The sequence below is a fragment of the Sphaerodactylus townsendi genome, linkage group LG03 (genome assembly GCF_021028975.2).
Source record: "Sphaerodactylus townsendi isolate TG3544 linkage group LG03, MPM_Stown_v2.3, whole genome shotgun sequence".
In the NCBI taxonomy this organism is placed as follows: domain Eukaryota; kingdom Metazoa; phylum Chordata; class Lepidosauria; order Squamata; family Sphaerodactylidae; genus Sphaerodactylus; species Sphaerodactylus townsendi.
The window spans coordinates 53,568,201-53,595,143 of NC_059427.1; the positions used below are offsets into that span (position 1 = coordinate 53,568,201).

The 26,943-nt window shown below is 43.6% G+C and overlaps 1 protein-coding gene across 1 annotated transcript; it reads left to right on the forward strand.

The window, feature by feature from the left end:
• The first annotated feature begins 3,934 nt into the window (after window positions 1-3,934).
• Window positions 3,935-26,943, forward strand: DNASE1L3 (deoxyribonuclease 1 like 3). The gene is made up of 8 exons (XM_048490356.1): window positions 3,935-4,097; window positions 6,548-6,636; window positions 7,684-7,767; window positions 9,290-9,402; window positions 15,376-15,488; window positions 15,931-16,088; window positions 23,598-23,694; window positions 25,134-26,943. The coding sequence occupies exons 1-8, from the start codon at window positions 3,966-3,968 to the stop codon at window positions 25,230-25,232; spliced, it is 885 nt and encodes a 294-aa protein (XP_048346313.1). The 5' UTR covers window positions 3,935-3,965; the 3' UTR covers window positions 25,233-26,943.

Genomic DNA, 26,943 nt, shown 5'->3' on the forward strand with positions numbered 1-26,943 from the left:
AAGATTGATAGCCATACATCGACTTCTCCTCCATAAATCTGTCCAAGCCCCTTTTAAAGCTATACAGGTTAGTGGCCATCACCACCTCCTGTGGCAGCATATTCCAAACACCAATCACGCGTTGCGTGAAGAAAATTTTCCTTTTATTAGTACTAATTTTTCATCCCAGCATTTTCATTTGACCAATCAGATCTGTGGCTGGTAATGTCAACTGACTATGCAACCCTGTTACAAGCCATGTTGGGACCTAGGAAGGGTCAGAATGAGATGAAGAGATGGCCACTAAGCCCATCTCATTCTCATAGGTGTCGAGACTCATAATTTCATCTTTGCTAATTGGATAAAATGTGGCTCCACTATTCTCAGCCTTGGAGACTACAAAGGAGTCAGGCTAGAAACAGCCTCCCTGAACTCTTATCTCAATTGTAAGAAGGTCACAGTTTGCTGAATCTCAAGCAACAGCACAGTTATTTTCCAATTACAGAGGTTCCATTTAGTCTCCAGTTCTAGTAGCCATTGATGAATCTGTCCCCCCATGAAGTTTAGTGTTGAAGCCATTTATGCTTATGGTCATTACTATCTTATTCTTGTCCTCCATGGCTCAAGTATTGCTATTTTTTTATATTTCATACTTCTGCCTTTTCAAATATACACCCAACTCGGTGCTATCGTTTTGTGGCCATTTGGTTGTTCCATAACATCCACAAATCAGCCTTTCCAAGTGTTCTTGGACCCCAGGGCCTCAGGTGGAAAGCACTGTTCAGCTGCTGCTGCCTGCTGTTGTTTTCTGACCTCAAACTTCCTCTGTTTTGGACAGGGTCAGAATAATTGCCAGGTGCCTAGGCAACTAGCATTAATCTTCCTTGCATGTTCCCTTTTCAACTTCCTTGTTCTGCTGTGAGTTCCTAGTTTCTGTGGTCTTAGCTTTTCTGGGTGATTTTTGTGAGGAAAAACACATATATGTCCACAGAAATGTGTGCAAATGGATTAACCATTTTCCCTTTCTGATGCAAAATGTGACCTCCATCTACTAAGTTTTGGGATCTACATGTGTTCTCCAGGTATGACACATCTGCTGGGGAAAGTAGGTGGAGAGAGCTATATTTAATTTGCATCTCTGGTGATTCATTTAGATGTATGGAATAACATTTCTTCTCACTCAAACCATCATCTAGCTCAGCAAGGATAAATCTTTAATACATACCAGTTTCCACAGCCTCCATTACACAAGAATGAGGTGGTTACCACCACTATGTCTGACTGAATGATGAGGCTTATGTCAGAAGGTCTGTGATCAGCCTCTTGGTTTATTTTTCCTCCACTGAAATAGAGACTGAAATATTTTCCCTCCACTGAAATAGAGGAGAGGGCTTCACATATCAGCATTGGATTTGGGGAGGGAATGAAGAATGGGGAGGGGTTAATACATTATTTCCTAAAACTTATTTTTGCAATCAAATCATCACTTTCACAGCTGTGGAGGAATACAGGAATTCTTGGGTTTTAGTATATTGTTTTATTGATTATAACTAATCATTAATCCCCAAAATATATAATATAAATATGTATTTCTCAGTGTAAACATGCAATGGAGGTGACGCATTCCTATGGCTCCCCAATTAATTTATCATATTCAGCAATCTGCAAATCTTCGTCACATCAGTTTGTGCCATATTGAGAAAGTCCTTTTTCTAATAAGATTACAGACTTCTCTCTATGATACACCTCTGAAAATGCCAGCCACAGATGCAGGCGAAACGTTAGGAACAAGAACTACGAGACCACAGTCACGCAGCCCAGAAAACCCACAACAGCCTGCTAAAATTTTACCTAAACCTATGGTCTCAAGCTATGTAGAAGTGAGGGAATTTCTGAAATTTCATTGCCAGGAATTTCAGAGCTAACTGGAAATATAAATTCCTTAAGGAACTCTGACAGTATTTAAAGCTTTCAGTAAATTACGTTACTTGTAACCTCTTGCCAGGGACTGAGAAACGAAATCTGGTAACAAATCTGGTAACATCATTCTGTAAATAACTGTCTGATTATGAAACGCACCTGTTTTCTCTTTGTGGTAACATCAAACAACTTAGCTTTCATAAATTTTCTGTCCCTTTTTAAACTGTTCAAAAGCTTCTGGTGTCAAATCATTTCTGACAAGGAACAGAGCGTGGAAATACAGTTACACTCTACAGCTTTCTGGGAAGGTCCTTAGAAGGGGGAAATCCCAATTTATTTAATACGTATATTTTCGTGAAGGGTAAGACAAGATTTATATACTTATATGACATCACTCACATGCTACACTTGTCGCTCATAGAGTAAGTGCTACTCAGTTCCTGAGGGGACAGACTGATTATCCTTTGGAGGCGAATTTTTCCTCAATTTATCTGAAAGTGCAGGGTTGTCACAGGAGTCTATTGGCATACAACTTCCTATTAGCTTTTATTATCCTGGTGGGCTGTGTCTGGTGAAAGCCATTGTGAAACTGGTTCACATTTGCTCACAGCAAACAGTTCCTTTTACAATGCAATAAATGTTCCATGTGTGGATGCTGCCACATGACAATTTTATCCAAATCAGTCTTTATGCTAGGCCTGTGAGCAGAGGTGTATCTAGGGAAAATGTAGCCCAGAGCAAAATTTGAGTTTTCCACCCTCCTCCCCACCCCCAATATGGGTCACCACCCTCCCCCACCCTCCCCTTGGAACAATGTTGTTCCAGGGGGAGGGGGAAGGAGGAGGGGTGCCCTTGGGGATGCCCATCAGCACATCCCATCTAGCTAATGGGAAGTTTTCTGTGGGGCGTCTCTACTGTGGTTTCAAGGATACAGCCACTGCCACCCACCCCTCAGATGCACCTTTCCAGCAGCAGGAAGGAAAACCCATGGAGTGGAACAGCAGCGCTGGGCTTCAATGGGCTTGACAAGGAGGCGCACGGGAATAAGCCACCCATGCAAAAGCAACATTGTCACTCAGGCACCATTTTGTGCTTGCCCAGGAAAAGTTTCCTTAAGCCTGCTGGATTCTGGCACTGAAGCCTCTTCCAGCCATGAAACGGGGGGGGGGGGGTTCTCTTGCCAACCAGTTCCATTACTGAGCAAGTCCTCAGTTGTGGGCTGCTGTTGTGGCTGCTGCCCTCCCCCACCGTGACCAAACAACGTCATTTCAGGGGGAAGGAGGAGAGGTATGGGGGCGATTTTCCACCCCCACGTGACTAAATGGCCCCGCTCGGGGACATTTGACCCCATCTGTTCCCCTGGATGGTACGCCACTGCCTGTGAGTAGGGTTACCATCCTCCTGTTGGTAGCTGGAAATCATTTCCTATCACTACTGATCTCCAAGAGACAGAGATCAGATCACCTGGAGAAAATCACCACTTAGAAGGTAAAGTCTATTGTATTATTGAAGTCCCTTTTCCCCCCAAATACCATCCTCCTCAGGCTCCTCCCCCCCCCCCCAAAAAAAAAGCTCCAGGAGTTTCCCAACTCAGAATTGGCAATCCTATCTGTCAGGTCAGAGCTTCTTTGAGTCAAAATACAAGCTCACAGATAGAACTGGAACTGTTCAGTCTGACGTATATGCAGCTCCCAATTTGGCACAGTAAATCTCAGACAAGTTCAACCACCTTCCTCTCACAGTTCCCCAGTATGGACTGGAATCCCCAGAACTGATTTTAGGCTTTAAAACAAAGGTGGGAGTCCCTCAAAAGATCTCAAAAGTCACATCTAGTTTGGTCCTAAGTCTAATCACAATGGAAGATGTCTCTAACTTGAGGTAATCCCCTAAAGTGGAAATCAAAACAAATGTTAGTCTCAAAATAGAGAAGTGAAAGGAGTGTGGCGGAACTAATATGGTTCCCCATTGGCAGCGAAGGGCTTGTTCATATAACCAGTCCCAGGTTCTTTTTGTAGTATGATTGCTGACTGTGAGACGCCTACCTGATAGATTTCTTTTGGCTCAATATGTTTCACACGTGTCTTTTTTTGCTCTTCTTGTCCAATACAGTTCTCAGCCTTCAAATCTGCTCTTTCAATGTGAGGTCATTTGGAGAAGCCAAAAGAACACAACCAGATGTCCTGGACATCATAGTAAAGGTATGTTCACTCTCCGCAATTAAACAAGCATTTTGTTGATATGGGGCGGGGGAGCTAGGGGGGCTATGGATTTAACTTATCTTTTAGGATCTTTTCATTTGTTCCTGGTTAATGAATTGCTGAGCATTAATGAATTCATTGTGTTTCCAATTGTACAAAAAAATAAATTGCCACATTGGAAGCCATATATTCAAGCAAGATTTGCTTACATATTAAATCTAGCACCAATGCAAGGCAAATGCTGTTGGGAAATGCACATGAGGGATTAGGATACCTTTTGATGTGCAAGAGTGATTGTTCTCTGTTCATCAATTGTCTCATCAGATTCTGCACTGTTGCTGGCATTTTTAATTTGTCTAATCATCACTATGAAGCTCCCCAGCTCATTAAAAAGAAATTATCATCACAAGACAAGTGAGGCCCATGGAGACATAAGTGATTGTATCATAAACACTCTCAAAGGAGAAGAGTGATTTGAGCACTTTTGTACAATTCAAAAGCCTGCACATTTCATGCGCATAATAACGAATAGCATGTTATCTTCACATTGCAACTGGCTGTGTTTGAAGCTGCTGTAGCACTTCTAAGGAGTACATGAAAGTGTATAAATGCCACCTCTGTTCTAAAGTCTTCCTCTCCCAGTGACTGTGAACTTCAAGTCTTCTATTTAACAATGACAAAATGAGGGCATTTACAGCTTGGGGTGGCTTGGCTGCCTTTATAACTACTTACATACTGGCTGCTTTGATTTTTCAAATGGTAACAAAAATGTTTAATGGACTGAATGGTTATTCAAGCACAGAGTAAAAAAATTTAAAATTTACAGCAGAGAAGATAAGTTTTAAAATTTACAACAGCTCTTACAACCCCACCGCAACGGTTGCCATCTTGGAATCCTCCAGGCACAGAGTACGCATACTTTAAAATCAAAGGATTTAAAATGCTTCTACAGATTTCAAGATACTACCGGAGGCTGGGTTTCAGAAGCATCTGAAGATTTGATCCATCCCATTCTTGTCTTTGTTTTTGCCCCAAAGCTTGTGAATGACTTAATATTGGCACTCCCGTGGAATGTGCCCTTAACTATAAACTAACACACGTAAAGCAAAAAAAGGAAAACATGGTATAATTCAGACAAAACAGGCACATGCGAATTCCTGTTTTATTTGATTTTAACTGTGAACTAGACATGCTATTCTTACAGTCTTTCATTTATTCTCATCCTTAGTTATTTTCATTATTTCATTATTTATATCCTGCCCAAGGAATTTGCATGAAAGTATGTTCTTTATCACCTCACACAGCTCTGTAGGATGGGATAGGCTTAAAAGACAGGGACTGGCCCAAAACCACAATTAAAGAGTGGTAGATAGCAAGTTGGAAGTTTATGCCAATAAAAACAATGCATGACCATTAAGAGAATGGAGTTTCTCATCTGTGCTCATGGTTATGAGTACAAAATCAGGGCAGGAGGGGGCAGTTCTTTTCCCTCAATGCAGAGTCCGTGGGTACAGGCTTGTCAGTGTGGTTGAAGACTCTGTTTGATTCCAGAGAGTTTTTCTTTTAACACCAACGGTCTCTTTTGGTGGGACAAGTTCTGTGTTGCTGGAAGGTTTATTGCGCAGGAGACAAATGCCACCAATAGCATGGAAGCTCTCCAGAATCCACCCTTGCCATTTTCATTCACCCAGCTTGTTAATAATCCCTTGAGCTGCACAAAAGCATTGCCATGTGCTATATTCAAAGCATTCATCCTTTCTTTAAACATAAAAAGGTTACTGATTAGTTCTCTCTATGGTTTTTCATTTTCACTGGACTTGTGCGTTTATTCAGAATGAGTCATGTGGACCTGAATTTTAAAGACTTGATGATGATATAGTGTGTGCAGCTAGAACGATATTAGGTCATTCAAAGCTAATTTTGAGCTCTTGTTGAGCAACTGGTGGATTTAATTCAGAGTGAAGACACTAGAGATATAAACTGAAAAGTGAATCCCACCACGTCTCTCTGCTGCTCTTTTCTGCCTTTATAAGTCAGTATGCCCGTGAATCAGAGACTAGCTCAGTCTACACTTTTGCATCTCTCCCCTGTAATTTAGGCTGGCATTTTAATTGGGCAGCAGCGAAGGTTTCTTGCTGGGGAGAGCACAGTAGCCAATCAGCATTGTGTGTTGCTGGCTTTGGCTTCATTTGAAATAAAGTGTGGAGGTGCATCTAGATCAGCCCTACCGCTCGAACAGTGCGATCCTAAGTAGACTCGAACCTTTCAGTGGTCTTGGAAGGGTTAACTCTGCTTAGGGATGTACTGCAAATATTGCACTGATATTTTTGTGCTCTTTCCTGGTAAGAGCCCATAATTTCTACCAATGAAAGGCTTTGGAAGTAGATAGAGTCAACTAATGGAATTTAGCAAATAAAAATCCTTAAAGATATTATTGTTTACTTTGACAGGTTATTTCTCGCTGTGATATCATATTACTGATGGAAATTAAGGACAGCAGCAACAGAATATGCCCCTTCTTGTTAGAGAAACTGAATAGGTAAGATGTGTAACTGAAATGTATCAAACCTGAAAACATAATTGGATCTGCTTCCAAAGACCCTGTTTACAAGGGAATTAGATTGGAAGGAGGAGGCAAACCAGCCCAATCTTCCAGGCAGTTTTTCTCCAGGCAGTTGGCAACCCTAACACACACTCAGCATAAACTACCTCACAAATGGAAAGGAGAGTAATATAAGCTACTTTGTGGTCCCTACTAGGGAGAAGTAAGTAAATATATAAATAAATGCAGGACAGGAAGTTGAATTTGGAAGGAGTGAAATCACTCCCTTCCCACTACAGAAGAGTAGTTTCCCTCCATCTAGGCCAGGGGTCTGCAACCTGCAGCTCCAGAGCCGCATGTGGCTCTTTCAGCCTTATACTGCGGCTCCACGTGGCCTGGAGGTCGGAAGGTAGAGTGGGCGTGTCCCTCCAGTCCTCCAGAGCAGCGCTGGAAGGAAATATGAGTCGAGGGGCCGGACCAGAGGCAGCTCTGTGCGTGAGGGCGCCGCTTTTTGCGTCCCCTCCACTCACCTCTCCTTCCAGCGCTGGTCGGAGGGTAGCATGGGCATGTCCCTCCAGAGCAGCTGCCATCTGCTCTGTCCCTCCAGAGCAGCTGCGACTGCCTGCTCCATCGGGCAGAGGGGGCTTCCCTGCCTGGCGCCGCTGCCTCCCGCAGCACGAGAGGAGGCGGCACCAGGCAGGCCGCGGCCGCCATCCCCCCTCTGGCCCAGAAGATGGTTCTTCTGAGATTAATTCTGAGATGGTTCTGTAGGTGGTTCTGAGATTAATTCTGCCAGCTCTTTTAATACCCTGGGATGTAGTTTATCATGCCCTGGAGATTTGAATTCATTTAAAGTAGCCAGGTATTCCTACTAGCTAAGTAGTAAATCTTCCATACGGAGGCTAAGGTCAGAATCAGAAGGACAACCACAGAGTTTTTAATTATTATTAATTCAAAATCTGTATTTCCTCTATTTCTTTACAGCAAGGAAAACAAAGCAAGTCTCTGGTATGCATTCAGATTAATTTCTTTTTTCATTCTCAGCCAGATACAAGATGAGTATAGTTATGTGGTCAGTAATAGACTGGGCAGAAAGACGTATAAAGAGCAATATGCTTTTTTCTACAGGTAAGTTCATTCCATAATTTTCTTTCAAGGGGAAAATGATAAATGATCTGTGACAGAAGATTAACAAAGTATGCTGCTGTATCAAAGTATACAGAACTTGCAGTGTATTACAGTGTATTACAATGTATTACAGCTGCTCCTTGCAGTTATGGTACATCTCCTCTTGAGAAAGAAGACTGCAATTTAGTGCTAAACAGGGGAAGTCATAGGGATTCTGAGGTTCCAGGCAAAAATCCAGGAGGGGGGCCCAGAATCACTGCCAATCCTCTCCACACACAAGCAAGGTGGACAGGCTGGTGTGTAAGCTGGCCACTGTCCAAGCCCCTAAGAAAGCAGGTTGGTATGCATGGTAGCCAACTGATGCCAGAGCCTTGAAGAGCAGGGGCAGCCAATGACCTGGCTTCTGTCCAACCTCCAAGGTGGCAGGCAGCCATGCCCATGAGGTGACTGCCAAAATGGTAGGTCACAGCCTAGTCTGAGCTCCTGAGGGAAGGCGCAAGTGGGTGCGGTTGGGCTGGCCAGCTGCTGCTTCCTTCAATGCTGGGAGATGGGTCAGTCCATGGCAGTCATGCGCTCACCCAGCCCAGGACCCTTAGCATCTGCCATGAATGCCCTGTCATTAAGACTGCCTCTGGAGCTAACTAATGAGTAGTTCTTGAAAAACAACAGCTCAGTCACACCCAAAGAGGAAAGAGTCTTAAAAGGGGAAGCAACTGAGGCAGTGTGTTCTCAGCAAATTGAGCTGCTGTGCAAAGGGAATGCACGACTAGGGTGTATGTGCCTAGACAGCAGAGATTAGAAGGCACTGGGCTATTGTTTTGGGGGGAAGTCCTTCACCAAAGCTGGAAAGCAGCTTTCTTGAGCCTTTGGAAAGGTCCTACAGCAAGCTGGAAGGAATAGCTGTGTTTGTGCTCAGGATTTTGCACCAATATCTTTACCACATCTGCAAGGTTGTCTTAAGGTGGATCTACTCCAGTATCTTCTCCCTGCCCTTTTATAGGACCCCAATATCTCAAGTACATTTCCTGCTCCTTAGCTCTTCCTTTGCTTAGGATTTGGGGTTCTGATGCTGTTTTTAATATAATCCTGAAATGTACAAGCTAGGAATTGCTTTTGCTTCCAAATCTGGGGTGTTCCGTGAATGCATTTTTACTGTGCTGACACAATAAATGACAGTTTATAACCTCAAATTAAGATAGGGTTGCAAACCTCCAGGTGGTGGCCAGAGATCTCCTGGGATTAGATTTGTTTCCCAGAGATCAGTTCACCTGGAGAGATCAGTTCACCTGGAGAAAATGGCCACTTTGGAGAGTGGAGTCTATGGCATTCTACTCCATTAAAGTCCTTCCCCTCCCCAAAACCCTGCCCTCTTCATGCTCCACCCCCCAAATCTCCAGGTATTTCCCAAGTCAGAGCTTGCAATCATAAATCAATATGACCTGTACTAATCACCAAAGCATTATGAGTTCCTTGAAATGAGCGGGCTATCTTAAGATATCTAATATTCGGTATTGCACTTCAGGTCAAAGATGGTAACAGTCAGGAGAACTTACCAGTATCCTGATCTGCAGCCTGGTGATGAAGACGCCCTTTCCAGGGAACCTTTTGTTGTCTGGTTCTACTCTCCAAAAACAGGTTAGACACTGCGGAGCATCCACTATGCTTTCCTTCTCTAAGGCCCCTTCCGCACGTGCAGAATAATGCACTTTCAATCCACTTTCACAATTGTTTGCAAGTGGGTTTTGCTATTTCGCACAGTAAACTCCAGCTGCACAGTTCATTGAAAGTGGATTGAAAGTGCATTACTCTGCAAGTGTGGAAGGGGCTAAGAGTTCCTGAGGAATAAAGCACAGACACAGAATTGGAATGAGCACATAGGAAGCTCTGATTCAATTTATTTATTTAACAGTTCTTCAGAGAAAGAAAGTAAGCTAACAATAGCTTATTGGTATGTTGTATTCATGTCTCTCCTCTAGACTGCTTACAGGTCGAATCCCCACTGAGAAATTAAGCTGGATACATCCCGGTTCCAAAAGAAACAGCACCTTTTTCATCATGGTTTCTCCCTCCCCACTGCAGCATGTGTCTAGTGAAGACCTCAATGTCAATCATGGTTCCAAACAATGTAACACTCCCCACGAACAAGCGATCTGCTCAGCGGGTCTGTTCTTCCTCATCCTATTGGCTGTTGTGTTGTGTTAAGGCGGGAACTTTTTAAAAAAAATTTTGCATGCAGCTACATCACTACATAAATGCGTAGGCAGAATTTCCCCACCTTCTGATTGGCTATTGTGCTGGAGCAGGAACACTACTGCACCCCTGATTGAAAATTCATGTTATTCTTTTTCTCGTTTTTACATTCGAACGGAGCCATGCATAAACAATTTATTAAAATAATTGTACCATAGCATCCTATTTACATTTCTATGTAGCCACGCCCAGCGCGGCACAAGAAAAGGCTGTACGCACTCTGCGCACAGCCCACTGTGCTGCGATTAGCTGAAAGGTTTGAAGGACAGGAACAATAAGTCATCATCATCATCAACCTTTTTATTGGCATAAGTTTAAAATACAACAGGGAGGTTGAGGAGAATCAAGTTAAAATAAGTAGGTTCGGACATTTCCAGCAGTTAAAACAATAAATAAATAAATAAACTAAAATCTGTGGCGAATCTGCTGTGCCAGCACCAGGAATTTGGCAACGTCTAGGGATCTCTGAGGAGACTGATCACAAAGCAGAAAGAAGGATTTAACCTTGTCTGGTGAGTTGGCATAGTTCTCAGTATATGGGTCTATATATTGTCTTCTAGATGAAGTATATAGTTCGCAATCTAGGAGGATGTGCTCAATTGTTTCAATGGCTTTTTGTGAGCAGGGACACGTTCTTTGTTGGTATGGGATCTGGAGAAATCTGCCGCTCAGGACTGCTGAAGGTAGGGCATTCAGTCGGGCTAGCATTAGGGTACGTCGGAGATATGGTGAAGATATATTGTAAAAGTACCTTGGTAGCCCTTTACTGAAGGGAAGAGGGTGGGAGCCCTCCGGTAAAATGCCCTTCATGTATTGAGTAGAAAGCAATTGATTTTCAATGTCAAGTAGTCTTAGCGACAGAAGTTTGACTATTTGCGCTTTGTCCATGTTTATGAAGAAGTCTAAAGCGAAGCCTAAGGAATTAATTTTTTTCTTGATCAGAAGACTCCAAGTGGAGAGGTAGGAATCCGAAAGCATTCGCTTTGTTAGGCTGTCCTGTTCTGATCGGAAATGGAGACGCAGCCAGTATCGAAGCGAGGAGAGCCATATACGTGTTTTGAGAAGATTTAGACCTAATTCCGAACATAAAGAGAGAGATGGCACGCTGTTCAAAATTCCAAGTAGTTTGCGAAAGAAGCTAGATTGTATAGACTCAAGAGGCTTTAGATTATGATTTCGCCAGATTGGAGCGCCATACAAGGTTTTTGGGATCAGTTTGCCTTCAAAGGCTCTCACTGCTGCTGGGACGCATTGACCCCCTTGGGAGTAGAAGAACCGCCTAATTGCTGCCGCGCACTGATTGGTGGAGAGGAAGATGTGCTTGTACTGCTCGGTCCAATTCAGGTTATATTGGAAACGGATTCCCAAGTAGTTGAAACTTTTGACTTGGTCAATTCTGTTCCCACTGATAGACCATGCTGCTGGATTCCACGCTTTTGAGAATGTCACGATTTTAGTCTTCTCATAGTTTATTGTAAGTTGATTGTGTTCGGTAGTCTTCATAAGCGCAGAGTAAGGGAAACGCTTCAGGCCTATCTTGGTGCTGAGTAATAACCGTGTCATCGGCATATAGAAGGGTGGTCAAGGGAGCGTTGCCAAGGATGGGAGGGTGAGCTCAAGCGGTTGGAAGGGAATTTGGAAGGTCCTGTAGAAACAGGTTGAAGAGTAGAGGGGCAAGGACACAGCCTTGCTTGACACCCTTATTAGAAATTATTTCGGGGGTGCATGAGCCGGTAGGATTGTAACGTATGCTGCAAGTGGTGGCAGTATAAAGTCTTTGGATGAGGAGAAGTAAGCGCTTCTCTATCCCCAGAGCATTTAGTTTGTTCCAAAGAAGTTGCCTGGGGATTGAATCGAAGGCACTCCTCAGGTTGAGGAACGCAGCATATAGTCCAGAGTTCTTGGTTTTTCCATATTTCTCGGCAAGGTGCCTCAGTACCGCACAGTGGTCGTACGTGGTGTGGCCCTTGATGAAACCGATTTGCTCAGGACCAAGTACAGGAATGGCCCATTCCAGAAGTTTCTCGCGGAGGTGATCAGCGTACAGTTTCCCTGGGATAGATAGGAGGCTGATTGGCCTGTAATTGGAAGGAACAATAAGTCATGTCTGTCCCCTGTTTCTCCCCATCAAACCAGCTTCGGAGCATGGTTGGAAAAAAAGGTGCACTTCAATGCAGGTTCCGAAAAAAATGTGGGATAAGGGGGGAAGCGAGTGCCAGAACAGGGATGAATCCGTGTTTGGCACTTAAGCAGTGGGGAGTTCTTGCTTAAACTGTGTTTTTTCACACGATAAATTGACCGTGGGGGATCAACCACAGATACAGGATGATTTAACTTCAACAACAGAAGTACACTGTATCATGTGCCTTCTTATCTTTCTGTGAGTCATACAGAATGCTGTATCAGAAATCACAGATTGACTGGAACTATTGTAGCTTATTTAACATAATGATCAATCCAACCCTTATTATAACCTTTCAGAAAACTATGCATAGGACCTATCATTTATGTTAAATTATTTGCGACAAACAGAATTAAAGTTCCAAGCAAGCAAGCAAGCTGCAAGAAAACTGCAAAAAAAAGAGATTTTAGTCACACCTTAATATTTGATAATATGCTGTTCTGTCATTGGACTGTTTATATTGTAATCATGTGTGTAAGCCACTCTGAGCCCAGCCATCTGGCTGGGAAGTGTGGGGCAGTAAATGTAATAAAATAAAAAAATTCAAAATGCCAGAATTTCAAAAATGTATTTCAAAACATTTTATAGTTCTTTGTTTCTTAAATATCAAGTTGGATAACAACCAAACTTTTCAGCAGTAAGGGTGTGGCAGAATGGGCTTGCTTTGCCTGGCAGGCCCTAGTCTGCTTCCAAGCCTCTCCCAGGGGTTGCCAACTATTCCTGGGGAGGGCTTGCTTTCTCTCTCTGGGTAAACCACTGCCACCACCTGACCATCTGAGGACTGCCCACTGGGGAAGGCCAGGATTCCCCAACTTCCTTTCTAACCATGAGACCTCTGCCTCAGTTTCCCTTGGTTCCCTTCTCCTGGGTTCCACAGGATTGGAGGTTCCGGAGGAAAAGCTGATCGCCAGCTTCCAGCCTTCCTCACCCCTCCTGTTTAGATAGCACATCCAAGACAATGGGGCATTGGTGGTACAGAGAACTGTTCTCCACATCTAAGGTTTTAAAAGTATTTATTAAAATTAAAATGGTTACAAGTATATTTTAGCACTGCACCAGATTGAGCAAGGGTTTCCAAAACAAAGGAGATGTAAACGCAAATCCGTTTTCCCTCTCCCTAAACATACCCTAGCGGTTGTTGAAAATAGGGTAGGCATGTAAAGCTTAGAAGGTTGCAATTCTCAAAGAGTTCTCATTACCTGGCTGACTGAGTGAGCTCCCTGGATGAGCACATGGTCCAATGGCTGCTTCCTTCACAGCCCCGGCAGAAGGTCTGTTCCCACAGAAAGAGAAAGAGAAGAGACCAACCAGACCAGACTATTGATAATATTGTTTAATATTAGGTTCTGCTAGTCATCCTTTCTTTTTTCTCATCTTGTAAAACTGTACATTTTTCAATTTGTTCTACTATACATTGAATTTACAAGTGGGGATTTGAGATTGTTAGCACCACATCATCAGCATAACTTTTAAATTTAAACTCGTCTTATTCCACTTTCAATCCTTTAATTCTAGAGTGTTGATTTTAGTAGCCAGCGCTTCTAGGGCAAGAATAAATAAAAGTGGTGATAGTGGAAATCCTTGATATGTTCCTTTTCAATTTGAAATCTATCTGTTAACACTCAATTTATTAAAATCTTTGCAAGCTATTTTATATAAATTCTTCATATTCAGTTCATGAATCCTGAGACACAATTAAACTTCCAAGCATTTTCAATTTTAAAAAAGGTCAACAGCCCATCCAAAGGGAAGAGGCCAAATGTGCTGCTAGAGGCAGCCTGGGTTGCACCAGTGAATTTGCCCTCCCTGGAGAACGTGTCTCCACCGCCAGCAGGTGATCACTGTGACCCTCCATGGCAGTTGAAAGTGGCCCAGAATGCCTCACCAATATCCTTGTGCCCCCACTGGATAGCTGGGGAAGAAGCTGATGATAGTTGGCTTCTACCTAGCCATCGCCCCACCTACCCGCTGTACAGCAGGTTGTGTATGGCATAAGTAACACTTTCTAGGCCCTTTAAATACAGGAGCAACTGACCAGTCCCACATGCAGTCCTTTGCTAGCCAGTCTGGTTGCTGGAAGTGGCGCTGGTCTCTGGAGACTGTTGCAGGCCTTGATGGGAGCACACAGGCCCATGAGTGAGATTATGACAAGGAGGCAGGCCTGCACTACTGCTGTCATCTGCAGTGCTGTGCCGAACTGGTTCCTGTTCCCCAGTAGAACTGCTTGATAGGATTAAAACAGGTGCACAGTGCTTATTTGTATTTGTGCTTGTTTGTTTGTTTGTTTGTTGGTCTATATACTGCCCTCTCCTGGAGGGTTCAGGACTGCTGTGGACTTAGGTTCCCTTTTCATTTGTGTAAGTCCATCAAACCCAATGGGGCTCTATGGAGATGGGGCAGGCTCTTCCAGGTCAGATGCCATGGAGCTCCAGGGTGCCTTCCCACTTCCCTGCCCTCCCGGCCAGTTCCAACAGCAGATTTGTGTGCAACCCCAACAGGACTGGGCAAACCAAGGCAAATTGTTATGCTGTTCCTCCAGCATTTGAATTCTGTCCATTATTTTCTTTTCATTATTTTCCAGTTTTGTGATCTGCAAAGTCTTTGGTTGTCTCCTGGCACTTTCTAGATAGATGACTAAAGTTTTTGATATCCAGTACATATCTGTCCTTGAATATATTCAATGTCTCTTGGAAAAGAAAGTATAGTCTCTGGTATTCAAATGTTTGATACTTCTAGTTGTAACATTTCCATGTAATTAAACACATTTTGGGAAAGGTGCCTCCTTTAGTTTATCCCATTCATGTCTCCAGTATCCTTATCTCTTCTTCTTGAAAATTCAAAATAGTTGGGAAAAAATTCATAAAATGTTTCTCTTGCATTGTCTGTGCATATATTATTGCTAATGTATAAATCTTGCCTTCCAGGGAGCTCTTGATTTTTCAAAAAAATAAAATATTTTCCTTCAGAGTCTTCGAAAACATTTAATTGTAAATTAGTCATATAAACAGCAAGTCCTTTGTAAAGTATTCGCTGAAGCTACATATACTTTGCCCAACTTCTTTTTATCTAAAATGTGTTCATGGTTTTTTTCTTTATGTGAGTTTCTTGAATGCAACATGTGTCTGCAGAGTGGATGTTAAAATACTGATAAAATGTGTTAATATTTTCTTGTTAAGTGGTCAGAGAATTTGTGATTATCCCTCTGCACACAACACCAGAAACGTCTGTGCGGGAAATTGATGAACTCTATGATGTGTATCTAGACGTAAAACAACTTTGGAAGTCTGAGGTTGGTTACTCTTACTTTGGTATGTTTGTGCCACTGAATGAGCCCCTGATATCAAGCCTAGTAACCATAGAAGGCACTTGCCCTGGATATCACACAACCACAACTCAGGATGGAAAATCCAGTTTCTTTGAGTTCTCCTTCAGATTCAGTCACTCTTCATTGTCTCCTTTCCACAGAGATAACAGTCATGCCTTGTGACTTCCAGAGAAAGTTTTCAGCCATTCTGTTGGCAGGCCTGCTTCCAAAGTGCTCACTATGATTTGGAGTCTATGCAGACAAACTCAAAATATAAGTGTCCCTTGTTTTGGCCCTTTAAACTGCCACTAAGAGCCAGCCATGGGAAAAGGGGTGTGTGAAAGATGTTGTCTATATGTTAGGGAGCTGGCGTACATTTTGCAAATCCTTCCTTTGCAGCCTTCCCTTTAACAACCTCTCTTTTCAGAGTTTCATCTTCATGGGAGACTTTAATGCTGGCTGTAACTATGTCGCCAAGAAGCACTGGAAGAATATCCGGCTAAGAAACCACACTGAATTCATTTGGCTTATCGATGACAAAAATGACACCACTGTGAGAGCAAGCACCCATTGCCCATATGACAGGTAACAGTTCGCTTCAAAGACGCCTCCTCATTCGCACTATATCCATCATCACTACTTGGTTCTGCCTAATTTTTTCACTGTGAGGAGGCTGCTTGGTAGGATTAAAACACTTAATTTGATCCCTAACTTAATTCATGAATTGGGTGACTGTCCGGCAGATTGTGTGTGGCATAACTAACACTTTCTAGGCCCTTTAAATACAGGAGCAACTGACCAGCCGCACATGCAGTCCTTTGCTAGCCAGTCTGGTTGCTGGAAGTGGCACTGGTCTCTGGAGACTGTTGCAGGCCTTGATGGGAGCACGCAGGCCCATGAGTGAGGTTATGACAAGGGGGCGGGCCTGCACTACTGCTGTCATCTGCATTGCTGTGCCGAACTGGTTCCTGTTCCCCAGTAGAACTGCTTGGTAGGATTAAAACAGGTGCACAGTGCTTATTTGTATTTGTGTTTGTTTGTTTGTTTATTGGTCTTATATACTGCCCTCTCCTGGAGGGTTCAGGACTGCTGTGGACTTAGGTTCCCTTTTCATTTGTGTAAGTCCATCAAACCCAATGGGGCTCTATGGAGATGGGGCAGGCTCTTCCAGGTCAGATGCCATGGAGCTCCAGGGTGCCTTCCCACTTCCCTGCCCTCCCGGCCAGTTCCAACAGCAGATTTGTGTGCAACCCCAACAGGACTGGGCAAACCAAGGCAAATTGTTATGCTGTTCCTCCAGCATTTGAATTCTGTCCATTATTTTCTTTTCATTATTTTCCAGTTTTGTGATCTGCAAAGTCTTTGGTTGTCTCCTGGCACTTTCTAGATAGATGACTAAAGTTTTTGATATCCAGTACATATCTGTCCTTGAATATATTCAATGTCTCTTGGAAAAGAAAGTATAGTCTCTGGTATTCAAATGTTTGATACTTCTAGTTGTAACATTTCCATGTAATTAAACACATTTTGGGAAAGGTGCCTCCTTTAGTTTATCCCATTCATGTCTCCAGTATCCTTATCTCTTCTTCTTGAAAATTCAAAATAGTTGGGAAAAAATTCATAAAATGTTTCTCTTGCATTGTCTGTGCATATATTATTGCTAATGTATAAATCTTGCCTTCCAGGAGCCTGATTTTCAAAATAAAATATTTTCCTTCAGAGTCTTCGAAAACATTTAATTGTAAATTAGTCATATAAACAGCAAGTCCTTTGTAAAGTATTCGCTGAAGCTACATATACTTTGCCCAACTTCTTTTTATCTAAAATGTGTTCATGGTTTTTTTCTTTATGTGAGTTTCTTGAATGCAACATGTGTCTGCAGAGTGGATGTTAAAATACTGATAAAATGTGTTAATATTTTCTTGTTAAGTGGTCAGAGAATTTGTGATTATCCCTCTGCACACAACACCAGAAACGTCTGTGCGGGAAATTGATGAACTCTATGATGTGTATCTAGACGTAAAACAACTTTGGAAGTCTGAGGTTGGTTACTCTTACTTTGGTATGTTTGTGCCACTGAATGAGCCCCTGATATAGAGACTGGTAACCATTGAAGGCACTTTTTTGGATATCACACAACCACAACTCAGGATGGAAAATCCAGTTTCTTTGAGTTCTCCTTCAGATTCAGTCACTCTTCATTGTCTCCTTTCCACAGAGATAACAGTCATGCCTTGTGACTTCCAGAGAAAGTTTTCAGCCATTCTGTTGGCAGGCCTGCTTCCAAAGTGCTCACTATGATTTGGAGTCTATGCAGACAAACTCAAAATATAAGTGTCCCTTGTTTTGGCCCTTTAAACTGCCACTAAGAGCCAGCCATGGGAAAAGGGGTGTGTGAAAGATGTTGTCTATATGTTAGGGAGCTGGCGTACATTTTGCAAATCCTTCCTTTGCAGCCTTCCCTTTAACAACCTCTCTTTTCAGAGTTTCATCTTCATGGGAGACTTTAATGCTGGCTGTAACTATGTCGCCAAGAAGCACTGGAAGAATATCCGGCTAAGAAACCACACTGAATTCATTTGGCTTATCGATTATTAAAACTGACACCACTGAAACAGCAAGCACCCAGTGCCCATGCCTTGACAGCGGGTAACAGTTCGCTTCAAAGACGCCTCCTCATTCGCACTATATCCATCATCACTACTTGGTTCTGCCTAATTTTTTCACTGTGAGGAGGCTGCTTGGTAGGATTAAAACACTTAATTTGATCCCTAACTTAATTCATGAATTGGGTGACTGTCCGGCAGATTGTGTGTGGCATAACTAACACTTTCTAGGCCCTTTAAGCTGGGGCAACTGACCAACCGCTTTTATACAGTCCTTTGCTAGCCAGTGGGATTGGGATTGCTGGAAATTGGCACTGGTCTCTGGGGAGACTGTTGCAGAGCCTTGATGGGAACCACGCAGGCCCATGAGTGAGGTTATGACAAGGGGGCGGGCCTGCACTACTGCTGTCATCTGCATTGCTGTGCCGAACTGGTTCCTGTTCCCCAGTAGAACTGCTTGGTAGGATTAAAACAGGTGCACAGTGCTTATTTGTATTTGTGTTTGTTTGTTTGTTTATTGGTCTTATATACTGCTTCCTGTTCCCCAAGTAGGAGACTGGCTTTGGTGAAGAGTTAAAACAGGTGCACAGTGCTTATTTGTATTTGTGTTTGTTTGTTTGTTTGTTGGTCTTATATACTGCTTCCTGTTCCCCAGTAGAACTGCTTGGTAGGATTAAGACAGGTGCACAGTGCTTATTTGTATTTGTATTTGTGTTTGTTTGTTTGTTTATTGGTCTTATATACTGCTTCCTGTTCCCCAGTAGAACTGCTTGGTAGGATTAAGACAGGTGCACAGTGCTTATTTGTATTTGTGTTTGTTTGTTTGTTTATTGGTCTTATATACTGCTTCCTGTTCCCCAGTAGAACTGCTTGGTAGGATTAAAACAGGTGCACAGTGCTTATTTGTATTTGTGTTTGTTTGTTTGTTTATTGGTCTTATATACTGCTTCCTGTTCCCCAGCTCTCAAGGCCGTTAGGTTTATTTGTAGCATGACACTCCCTCAAACTCAGATGTGCATTGTTGCTAGGAGTGCCAACCTTCAGGTGTGGTCTGGAGAGCTCCCAGCATTACAACTGATTTCCAGACTACAGAGATCAGTTCACCTGCTTTGGAGGACGAACTCTGTGGCATAGTACCACACTGAGGTTCCTCCCCATCCCAAACTCTATCTTTCTTCCCCAGATTCACCCCTCAAATTTCCAGGAATTCCCCAGCCTAGAGCTGGCAAGCCTGTTTGCTGCACATGTGCCAAACAGGCAGCCAACCTGTGCGGTAAGGCAATTCACCGCAGCATGTTCAATAAATTGGATTGTGTACATTGCAAGTCCTGCTTCTACAAGTCCTTCTCACATATGTATAGTTGCTCTTCCTCCAAGTTCCTCAGAGAAAACTTTTGATCTTTGTCCTGGATAATCACCTAAACAGATTGATCCACCTAAGCCAGTTGTCTCCAACTTCCCACCAAATCTCCCTCTAGTGTACTTTTATCCTTGTCAGAGTTGCCTCTTCTCACCTGGCTCCTGAGCCAGCTGGCAAGTGAACGCTTCACTGTAGATGAGAGCACCCCTGAGTCAGAATTCAGCTTCCTTTCCCAGCAGGGAGCGGTACATATCAGATGGCAGCAGAATGATTAGTAATGTCTAATGATAGCCCTCTGCGATGAGTGACTGAGGAGAAAAACTTTACTGGAAGAAATTCTCCTTCCATTGCCCTTTGCACCGAGGTCTATGCAGATAGGCAGACGAGTGAGCGATGCTCAGCAGGGGAATGACTTACCTGGAAGAGCAATTACCTCCCACTTTCATCAGACGTTGAAACTGCAGAATCACATTATTGAGGAAATTGCTGAGTCAGCATCTTCCATTTGTTCCTACCAATGTTATTTAAAACATATGGAAGGAGAAGCAGCTATAAAATTGCCCCAGACATACATCTTAGTAACCCATCATGGATCCGAAATGAGTCTGAAAAGCTACTGGTTAAGCTCCAGGGACCATTCATGCATCCCAGACTTCCCAACCACACATTGCAGAGAGATGCACTTTTAGAGAGGTCGTCTTGACTGTTGCTCTGATGCGTTTTCTTCATCAGAACAGTATAATGTTAGAAGCTGTACTTTGAACAGCACAAAGGCCTTGATGAAGTACATTTAGATACTGACTAATCAAAACCTGAAAAGAAAAATCTTACTTTTTAATATATTGAAAAATTAACAACAGTTGGAAGTCTTCTGCCTTTTCCTTCACTCTGGCACATGGTTGTCTGGCTTAGAGCTCAAGGTCAGAAGAAGAGGAGGAAGAGGAGGAGTTGGATTTATACCCCCTTTCTTTCCTGTAAGGAGACTCATTTCCCTTCCTATCCCCAGACACCTTGTGAGGTTGGTGGGGCTGAGAGAGTTCTGAATGAACTGTGACTAGCCCAAAGTCACCCAGCAAGTTTCATGTGTAGGAACAGGGAATCAAACCCAGTTCTCCAGATTAGAGTCCACCTGTTTTCAACCACTACACCATGCTGGCTCCAAGCGAGGAGAGAGTGATGATACACGTCTATTTATGTGTGGCCTTAGAGAGCTTTTGTGTTTCAGTCTTGGTTCCCTTCCTTCCATTTGCAATATGGAGATATAATAAAGAATGGTAGCAAGAATTACCAAGAGTTTAAGCTGGCCTTGTGTTATTCTGTGATGCTACAAAATCATGTTTTCTTTTTTAAAATTGTGTTTGTGGTCACAACGCCTCATTACAAGCAGCTCATACATCAATCTGATAAGAAGGGAGCAGAGATAAAAGGTCCAAGAAACTTGGAGACAAGTCCTAGCTCATTGGGAAAACATAGACTTTGCCTGCAGAAGATGCCAAGTCTAGTGGTCTTACTCTACCCAGAAACCCTGGACAGGTGTGGCCAAGTTCAGGAGGGACTAGTAGCAGCCTTAGGGCACTCTCTTTCCTGCCATTCACCCTTCCCTTAGAGTGGAATCTTCAGACAGATAATTATCAGAATGTTGATGGACTGCCAGAATGCCATGGACTGACTATCTGGAGTGTGGATCTTTAAAGGTTGCATCTACAGCCCCAGTGTGCCCAGTGGGCACAGCATTTAATGCCATGATTGTCTAAAAGAGATTCCTGGTATGATCGCTGTCACCTCCCGCTATTTTAATGAGGTTTATTTCAGAGTAAGCATGCAAAAGATGGGAATAAAAACATGTCTTTCTGCAAGAGAAAAAGCAGAGGAGAAGGATCGTGACAGAGTGTGTATCAGGACCGTCTTACCCCACATGTCCCAGCTCGGGCTCTGCGTTCAACAGAGGCCAATTTGCTGGTTGTCCCTGGCCCCTCTATGATGCAGCTGGCCTCCACTAGGGCCAGGGCCTTTACGGCCCTGGGCCCTGCCTGGTGGAACAGCCTCCCTCCATCTGTCCAGGCCCTGTGGGACCTTGGTGAGTTCTGCAGGGCCTGTAAGACTGAGCTGTTCTGCCGGGCTTTTTGGGGGGGTCAGCTGCTGAGGGTGCCCCTGGTCCCCTCCCCTCCTCCCCTTGTTCTCTGTTTATTATGTGGCCCATTTAGTGGGGGACCTTTTGGGGTTCCCCAAGAGGGGTCCGGTTTTAGTTCTCAGATGCTGACTGCATTGTTGTTATTGGTTTTAATAGGGAGACAAGGCTAGTATTATATTTGTACTGTTTTTTAACTTTTCCCTGTCTGCATATATTTATTTGTTCACCACCCTGAGCCCTCCGGGGGAGGGCGGTATAAAAATCTAATAAATAAATGAATGAATGATTGAATGAATGAATGAATGAATGAATGAATGAATGAATGAATGAATGAATGAATGAATGAATGAATGTTACAGTAGGAAGGGGGAAATTATGCTTTCCTTTGCTGAGAATCTTCTTTAGACCAAAGGGGCCCTGGAAAGTATCCTGGTAACCATCCATCACTACTCAGGATTCCTGAGAACTTCTAGACTGTCCTGCTGAGAAGGTCGTCTTTCAGCAAAGTATGAGATCAATAACAAAATAACTTAATACCAACCTGGTAGTACCTGTGCAATCTGGCAAATGGGAAATGGACTAAGAGACGTACCCCAGAGAAAAGGATTGTACGAAGTAAAGCCCAAAAAAGGTCTTTTTAAAAGGTTTGTTGTAAAAAAAAAGAGAAAACTAAAGAGAAAGGATGGTTGGATTCAAAACAGGGTGGAGAAAGGCAAAACAAAAAATACAGGGAAAAACATGCAGCAACAACAATACAGAGATTCAAATGAAGACCAATAAATTTAGCTAAACATGTCACCTATGCTATAGCTGGTTCCAGAGTTGATATGGTAACAAGAAGATGGAGTCCTTAACTCCTACCCAACTTCCTGTTGATCCAGTTCCCATTGAATACTGAAAACTGAAGACAAGAGAAAATTACAAATGTACAGATATTTATGCCAAATGGAGTTGGACAAGCAGATTTCCTTTCTGACAAGCAGATTTCTCCAATCTCACACAAATCCTCGTCTCTGATGTCAGAGGCACCAATCGGAGTCATATCCCACCTCCATCAAGTACTCATCTTTGTCCCAAAGGGATTAAGTCTGCCAGGATGATCCAATGAGGGATGGATCTGAATACCTGTATATATGTAATGTAATTATAGGTTCCACATGCCCTTGATGGGACTCCGGAGCCTTAGAAAGTTTTAGAAGTTCTGTCACACCGGATGTGACTGGGAAGGGGAGAGCTGGAAGGAGATGCGCTGAGATTTTGCTGACTATGCAGTCAGGAGTGGGACTGGGATTTTATCTGCCGCAGAATTGGCTGCAGGCAGTGGTGGGATCCAAAAATTTTAGTAACAGGTTCCCTCGCCAGCCCCCCATCAGCAAAGGGGGGGCAGGAAGAGCGTGCCCTAAACAGTGGCAAACCTGGAGACCCTGGGCAAAACCTGAGTTGGATGCCCCCCCATGGGCAGCTACTCCCACCACGACCCCCCCAAAATTTTTTGCACCAGGTCATTTCTAAATCATCATCACATTATAGAAAATGCCCCAACTCACAAATCTGAACACAGCAATGGTGAAACACACAGGTTCCTTTGATAGAGACTGGTGAGATAAAAGGTACAAAAGGCTGAGAATCAATGAATTGCAGTACCTGAAAGGGATTAACCCAGTTCAGGGAGTTACGTTATTAGTCGCAATTGCTATATGGAACCTTCACGTTCAAAGGCAGTATGCCTCTCACGGAGGCGAGGGTGTGGAGATGGAAAAGTGGACCCAATTAGTAACCCCCTCTCAGCACACACAAATAATTAGTAACCCACTCTCGGGAACTGGTGAGAACCTGCTGGATCCCACCTCTGGCTGCAGGGCTCCAGTCTTATTGTGCTACTATTGGTGTGCTAACCTAATTCACCACAGTAAACTGAGAAGTTTTTCACTTTGACAATAGCAGTTCTCTTCCTACTCCCCAGATGGTTAATAAAGACTTGTTTTCACCTCTTGTAGGATTGTGCTCCATGGAGAGAAGCTTGTAAGAGCCACTGTGCCAAATTCAGCAAACATCTTTGATTTCCAGAGAGCCTTTTCAATGACTGAAGAGCAGGTGCGAAATGCTTGATAATGGATCAGTGGAGGATCTTTGTGTCTTTGAACTATGTCTACAAGCACTGGCCAGCCTCTCCTAGATGACATCATGGTGCTGGCACCACGAAAGGGGCATGGCTGGAAGGCCGCCCCCCATCCACCCTTACCAGGGCGGAAGCCAGGGACTCCTTCCTTCCTTTCCCAGGCAGCAACTCTTTGGTGCTGTGTCAAAGCTGAGAAACCCAAGTAGAAGGAAACCTGGTATAGGAGTGAGAGAGAGAGAGAGACATTTGGGCAGAAGCTAGAGCAAAGAAAATATAGCTAGTGCCAGCTTTTCTCAAAGCTACTTGTGTGTTACAAAGGAAGATAGATTTATTTATTGGGGGAATTTATATGCTAATTTTACAAAGAGGAGCTTGAGATGGCTGCTAAATAAAAACAATACCATCAAGTCATTAAAACACCATAAGTTACCAATATGAAAACAAAGCAGGTCATTAAAACAAGATGTGCATCAAATGTAGCCCCAGCTCCCACTGTCCAGATATTTCTATTACTTCCTCTCCTGCCTGTCTTTGCCCACAAAGATCAAGTATATGATCTCTCCTTCCACTTTCCCAGCCCTCTCTGTATTGCCCTTCACTTACCCAGATTTCTATAATGCCTAAGGCCATTTCTGCATGGCCAGGAGGCGCCCCCACGCCGGCAGGAGTTCTGCCGGCATGGGGGCGGGAGCCTGCTCGCACGCAAGCGTCGTCTTGCGCAGGTGAAGAGGGAGAGCCGGGCAGGCGGCAGGCAGCTCCGCCAAGACGGAGTCAGCCTCTGGCGCTGCCTCTCCAGCCTTCATGGTGTCCTCCTCATTAAGCCTGCAGGCGTCGCATGACCCGCCCACGCGCTTGCCCTCTGACCCCTGGAGGCTCTGAGGAGGACGAGATGTGGGCGGGCTGCTGGCTACTACCCCGCAGGCAACGAGGAGGACACCGATGAGTGGGGCGGAGACGGAAGACAGCGTCTTCCGGGCGGGCGCGGGTTACGCACCGCGACCGCACGGGAAGAACGCTTCCTCCCCAACAACAACCCTTTAAAAGGGTTGTTGTTAGTTGTTTAGGGCGACAGCGGACGCCGCCCTGGAGGAGGGAAGAAGAGTCAGGCCGCCCGCTGCTGCGTTGCAGCAGCGGCGCCTGTGGCGAACGGCGACCTGGGGGCGCCTTTTAATATCTGGCATGGGCCGTCATAAATGGGCCGTGCAGAAACGGCCATAGACTTTGTATTACTACTCAACATACTTCATTCCACAAAACATGTTACTATGTCTCAAAATTTTCCAGGGTACAAGCTTTTGTGGACTAAAGCTCACGAAACCTTTCATCCTGGATAATTTTTTGGATCTTCAAAGTGCTATTGGTTTGAGAACTGAAATATATGGAATCTAATTTTGCTGTGCCCTGTACTCCACAGGCTTTGGCAGTGAGTGATCACTTTCCAATAGAGTTCCAGCTGAAAACCACCAGACACTCCTCAAGATCCAGAATAAAGAATCATGGAGTTCTTACATGAAGGTCCAATTGTCATTGTGTGTGTGGGAGGGGGGATAACATTTTACAACATGTACAATCACAAGAAAGCAGTGGAAGTCATGTTTTGACATATCCTTGATGGAAGTCCTCTTTTGCGTGAAACATTGTTCCAAAATATTTGTATTGTTAAAAGCATTAAAATGGCTAAAAGATGCTTTTGCTATAAATTTAATGTAGCAAGAATGTCTGTCACAGGGGGTTGTCTGAGGAGTTGTATGCCTACTTTGCATTATTCAAGGTATTTGCCATTCTCAACTCATGCCTTCTGGTCAAACATACTCTAATTTCAAGAGAAATTATGCACGCGTAAGTGTTACAATATCAATACAATATCCTTGTCCAGCACTATAATCCTAAGAAACCCTTCTGAACATTTCTTATTATTTAGCTTATTTTAGTTAAAGAGCACAAAGAGCACATGGTAAAAAAAAAATTAGTGTTAATACTTGGTGCAGACAAAACTGAAAGTACTTATGGAAAATGTACCTTGCACTTTTGTGAATTTTTGTGTGGCTTTTGTGCTGTAAAGCCATTTAAGTGCTAATACATTTTTTGACAGGAATGAACATTTCACATTTGCACATTCTGCAAAATGATAGAGGGGTGGGGGTTTTTCTTTTCTCTTTTTTAAAATGACCTTTTTAGGCAGACTTTCCACAAGATGGAAACTACCACAGAGAATACACATGTACGGGTGGTTGTTGCTCTGACCCAGTTGCAGAATGGCACCTTCAGAAGGATTTGTTCTGGTTACTGCAGTTGTCACAGTGCAGTATAACAACATAGGCTGTGAGTCTAAGGCTGTTAATGGTTTATAGTTGATAACCAGAAGCTTGAAGTGAACCTGATAATTAATCAGTCACCAGTAGAGGGGGAGCCCTGCCAACCTTTGGGTTATCTAGTAGTGCAAAGCCAAAATAAGGTGCTGATTCTCTGTTCTGGCTAGTATACCCACAAGGACAGAAAATCATGTCTGGTCTTGCACTTGCCCATGTCTAGCCATGCATAATTGCCTACTACTCCCTTCCTAAAGGGATGAAAGCTTTGGGAACCTCACTTCCCACCTCCAGCCATGGACTATCTGTTTTGCTAAAGACAAAGAACTTGCTAATGTGGTTGCCCCAAGTGTTCCTGTCAGCACTAATCTCAGACTTCTTCCTCTGACTCATTTCTCTCTAAAGGCCATCTTATTTACATTCTCAATGTTTTGCAGCCGTGATTGAATTGGCTCCGGCACTCCCTGGCTCAGCCCATTAACTCCAAGTGCCAAACATTCATTTTTAAGTATTTCACCTATCAACTCAAGTTGATCACTTTTCTCTTGCCTTAATTGAATGGCTACCATTTGTCTTGGGAGATTAAGGGTCTCTTTGCATCACCAGAGGGCCCAGCCTTCCCCATAAATTAGGCTCTCACCCAAAATCCAGCACTTAGTACTTCTGAGCCTGTCTTTTGATTCAGGTGCGCTGTGTGCCATCTGCTTTCTATTCCACTTTCTTGGAGCCCAGGTGGGTCGTGGACTCTGCTTCTTAGACCCAAAGCCATTTCAGGATCTGATACAGTACTACCCCTAAAAATTCACAAGTTTCTTCCATCTATCTCCAGATCTATCCCCTCAATACTGCTAAGGACTGTGTGTGTGTGTGTGTGTGTGTTCTGCTGCTTTGATTGTGTGTTTATACTTTTGTTAT

Excerpts from the sequence above, each read along its gene's own strand:
- DNASE1L3 (XM_048490356.1), top strand. The coding sequence starts at position 3,966 with ATGTTTCACACGTGTCTTTTTTTGCTCTTCTTGTCCAATACAGTTCTC. Across the intron at positions 15,489-15,930 it reads AACAACTTTGGAAGTCTGAG|AGTTTCATCTTCATGGGAGA; the intron begins GTTGGTTACTCT and ends CTCTCTTTTCAG. Across the intron at positions 23,695-25,133 it reads TTTCAATGACTGAAGAGCAG|GCTTTGGCAGTGAGTGATCA; the intron begins GTGCGAAATGCT and ends TGTACTCCACAG.